Consider the following 4,724-nt stretch of genomic DNA (forward strand, 5'->3'; position numbering starts at 1 on the left):
AATAAAGACTACCTACTGTGTAGTTTCTCATGTGGAGTGCGTTTGTAGAGTTAGCTGAAAGATTTCCCACATTCATAGCACTCCTAAGGCGTTTCTCCTGTGTGCACTCTTGCGATGATAAATAAGAGCAGGATGGCTGATAAAAGATTTCCCACATTCACTGCACTCATAAGGCCTTTCTCCTGTGTGAATTCTCTGGTGTTTTATGAATGTAGATCTATACTTTAACAATTTCCCACATTCGTTACACTTATAAGGCCGTTCAGCTGAGTGAACCTTTATGTGTGCATTGAGGGTAGTTCTTCGGGGGAAAGACTTGCCACATTCACTGCACTCATAAGGCTTTTCTTCAGTATGAACAATCTGGTGAGAACGGAGGAGAGAACGAGCAGTAAAAGATTTCCCACATTCACTGCACTCATAAGGCTTTTCTCCAGTGTGAATTCTCTGGTGTGAAAGGAAGGAAGAATTAGAAGTAAAAGACTTCCCACACTGACTACACTCATAAGGACTTCTTTCAAGGTGACAGTGACGATGAATCCGGAGGGCACGACTATGACTGAAAGACATTCCACATTCATTGCAGAGATAAGGCTTTTCTCCTGTGTGAATTCTCAGGTGTTGAATGAATGTCGACTTATAGTTCAAAGATTTTCCACATTCATTACATTTATAAGGTCTCTCACCTGAGTGAACTTTTATGTGTACATTGAGGCTATTTCTTCGGAGAAAGGACTTGCCACATTCACCGCATTTATAAGGCCTTTCCCCAGTGTGAACTCTCTGGTGACACTGGAGGTCAGAGACAGAGAAAAAAGATTTGCCACATTCACTGCACTCATAAGGCCTCTCTGTAGTGTGAACTCTCTGGTGATAACGAAGGGCAGAAGTAGCGGTAAAAGATTTCCCACATTTACTGCACTCGTAAGGCCTTTCTCCAGTGTGAACTCTCCGGTGTTCATGGAGGACAGAACTAGTGGTAAAAGATTTGCCACATTCACTGCACTCATAAGGCCTTTCTCCAGTGTGAACTCTCTGATGACACTGGAGGGCAGAACTAGTGGTAAAAGATTTGCCACATTCACTGCACTCATAAGGCTTCTCTCCAGTGTGAACTCTCTGGTGATAATGGAGTGCAGAACTAGCAGTAAAAGATTTGCCACATTCACTGCATTCATAAGGCCTTTCTCCAGTGTGAACCCTCTGGTGGTTATGGAGGACAAAACTAGTGGTAAAAGATTTCCCACACACCCTACATTCATAAGGCCTTTCTCCAGTGTGAATTCTCTGATGAGAACGAAGGACAGAACTTGTACTAAAAGATTTTCCACATTCACTGCATTCATAAGGTCTTTCTCCTGTGTGAACTCTCTGGTGTTTAATGAATGTTGCCTTACACTTAAAAGATTTCCCACATTCATTACACTTATAAGGCCTTTCACTTGAGTGAATCTTTATGTGTGCATTGAGGATGTTTCTTTGGAAAAAGGACTTGCCACATTCATTGCACTCATAAGGCTTTTCTGCAGTGTGAACTCTGTGATGATAATGGAGGTCAGATCTAGAGAAAAAAGATTTGTCACATTCATGACATTTATAAGGCCTGTCTCCAGTGTGAACTCTGCGGTGATAACGGAGGCCAGTACTAGAGATATAAGACTTCCCACATTCTCTGCACTGATAAGGTCTTTCACCCCTGTGAGATCTCTGATGATATCTGAGAACAGAGAGAGAGGTAAAACATTTTGCACAGTCACCACACTGATAAGGCCTCTCTCTAGGTTGAACCCTCTGAGTAATTAAAATTGAACTATGGCTAAAAGATTTTGCACAAGCACTGCAAACATAATCATTTTCTCCACTGTGCCCTGTCTGGGGATGAATGAGCATAGATTTGTGGCTTAAGGATTTCCCACATTTGATGCACGTGTACTGCCTGGACCCAGTGTGAGTCCTTCCATGTTGACTAAGGATAGACCTCTGCCTAATGGATTTTCCACCTTTGCCAAACTCATGATGTCTTTCTGCAGTATGGAATCTCTGGTGGATAGCAAATAAAGATTTGTACCTGAATGTTTTCCCACATTCACTGCACACAAAACACGGTCTGCCAGGTTGGACACCCTGATCCTGAACATGTGTATGCTTGGGACCAAAGGCTGTCTTGCAATCTCCCCAAGTGTAATGACCTTTACGGCTCTGTAAAGTTGCCCTGCACTGGCTGATTGTGTTTGGCTTCTCTCCAGTATGAGTGGCCTCCTCTTGCTGTAGATGCCCAGAGCCAGGCACGAATTCCTTCTGAACCTCAGTACAGGTAAGGGGCTTTCCTGAATCAAAGAATCCATATCCCTCCACAAAAGAAGCCGTGTCCACACTACCGACTGGTTTCTCTCCCATGTGCTGCTCTGGCAGCTGCTGGAAGTTTACGCTGAAATAAAATCGTTTTGCACATGCCCCACACCTCAACAGTTTCTTGCTGCTTGGTTTTCCCTGGTGCTCAGCCAAGCGGAAAATGTCTCTCAAGACCGGACCACACATCTCACAGGGGTGGCTCTTCCACGAAGACAGAGCTGCCTTGGGTGCGCTGGCCTGTGACACACCTACTGAAACGTTCTGTTCAAGGGGTGAGTCCGCATCCTCTGCTCCACAGCAACAACCTGAAAGCAAAGAAACTCTGATGAAATACATGGTGACTAACGTGAGGGGGTAAGCCAATCACACATAAGCACCTGTCTCACATAGGCATGAGTTGATAAGATGCTTTTCTAGGCACAGTAGTTGGAATTCACGTGAAGGAGTGCCCGCTCTGCATTACTGGGCCCCTAAAGACTAAGCATTATGGATAGCTCAATGGAAGGACAAAAATTGAGGATATGATGAAAGGAACAGAGCCAAAATCTAAACCTTACTTCTCTTTTCTTAGCTCTCTGTAGGACCTTTCTTGATACTGATGTTTCCCTGAATAGAAGATTGTAAGAAAATGCATTCCCAAGACATTTGCTGCTATTCAAGGTCAGTTAAAGGACACTGAACATCTCACGGCAAAATGTTCAGGGGTGAATGTTACAGTGAACAGAAAGTCCAGTGAGAGAAATGGGTTAGATGTGGTGGCCTGAAAAGGAGTGATTACACCTGTATACAAAGTCACAGAACTACCAAAGGAGTAGAACCCACAAATGCACAAGCAGTCAACAGCAAAGAAGACAGGAATGAGGTGTGGCCTTCGACAATGGCACCAAAGTCTGGTGGAACAAACAAAGGTGCCTAGTGTAATCCAAACAAAGTATTGATTATCACACCTTCCCCAGCTGCCATTAACGTGAAACAGTCCCCCTTTGAAGCCACGTAGTCATGTCTGCATCACGTTCATCCTATTCTACACATTTCCTGGAAGTCCTAAGTGAGCATCTACAGGGCACAGGGAGGATAGAAATATTGTAGGAAAAGAACTAGATGGCCAGGAGTATTCCAGAGCTACCCTGCACACAACAGACTCAGAAAAGCATCCTACGTGACTGATGTCGGCAGGACAGTAGATTATAAGATGTCATTTTTCAGACTAACAAAAATCAATAGCTCTCTATGAATGACATTAGACTCCTAGAGCTCAAGGGTCCAAGTAAGAGGGACTACTACACTGTGCAGCAGAAAAGAGAGTAGAGGCACTAAGAAAGGATGGCTGGAGACGATTATCACAGACATGTGGAGATGCTTAAAAAACAAAAGCTCGGGCATCTCTATCAGCCACAGGGCAGCTGCTACAACAGTCTCTGAACAGAAGAGACTCCAGCTGCCTGGTCCACAGAAGACACTGGCACCGAGTTAACCAAAGCACTACTGACCAAAGCACTCTTGAGAAAGAAGTTCCAAGCTGAAGGCGGCACATTTCTGATTTCAAACTCCATTTTGAAGCTGTAGTAATCAAAACGATATGGTACTAAACCATAAAATAGCACTAAAGCATAAAAACAGACCAGTGTAATGGAATAAAGAGCCCAGAAGTAAATCCACACACATGCAATCAATTAATCCTTGACAATTATGTCAAGAATACACTGGGGGAAGTGAAGAAATGGGCAGATGATATGAACACACACTTCTCCAAAGAGGACATCCAGATGGCCAACAGACACATGAAACGATGCTCAGCATCCCTCCTCATCAGGGAAATACAAATCAAAACCACACTGAGATACCACCTCACGCCAGTCAGAGTGGCTAAAATGAGCAAATCAGAGAACTCTAGATGCTGGCGAGGATGTGGAGAAACGGGCACCCTCCTACACTGTTGGTGGGAATGTAAACTGGTGCAGCCCCTCTGGAAAAACAGTGTGGAGGTTCCTCAGGAAACTAACAATAGAACTGCCCTACGACCCAGCAATAGCACTGCTAGGAATTTACCCAAGGGATACAGAAATGCTGAGGCATAGGGGCACATGGACCCCAATGTTCATAGCAGCACTCTCCACAATAGCTAAAACATGGAAAGAGCCTAAGTGTCCATCAACAGATGAATGGATCAAGAAGATGTGGCTTATCTATACCATGGAATACTACATGGCAATGAGAAACAATGAAATCTGGCCATGTGTAGCAACATGGATGGACCTTGAGGGTGTTATGCTGAGCGAAATAAGTCAGGCAGAGAAGGACAAATATCATATGTCTGCACGTATAGGAGGATTAGGAGGAACTTGACGGAGGAACAAGGGGGAGAAGAAGGG

The 4,724-nt window shown here is 44.2% G+C and overlaps 1 protein-coding gene across 1 annotated transcript; it reads right to left on the minus strand.

The window, feature by feature from the left end:
- Positions 1-6: 6 nt before the first annotated feature.
- LOC144231575 (uncharacterized) lies at positions 7-2,646 on the minus strand. The gene is given in 2 exon segments (XM_077764103.1): positions 7-110; positions 112-2,646. Coding segments are annotated over 2 exon segments (2,454 nt in total). The 5' UTR covers positions 2,539-2,646; the 3' UTR covers positions 7-83.
- Positions 2,647-4,724: the final 2,078 nt, after the last annotated feature.

Source organism: Crocuta crocuta, unplaced genomic scaffold (genome assembly GCF_008692635.1).
Source record: "Crocuta crocuta isolate KB4526 unplaced genomic scaffold, BGI_CrCroc_1.0 scaffold8642, whole genome shotgun sequence".
NCBI lineage: Eukaryota > Metazoa > Chordata > Mammalia > Carnivora > Hyaenidae > Crocuta > Crocuta crocuta.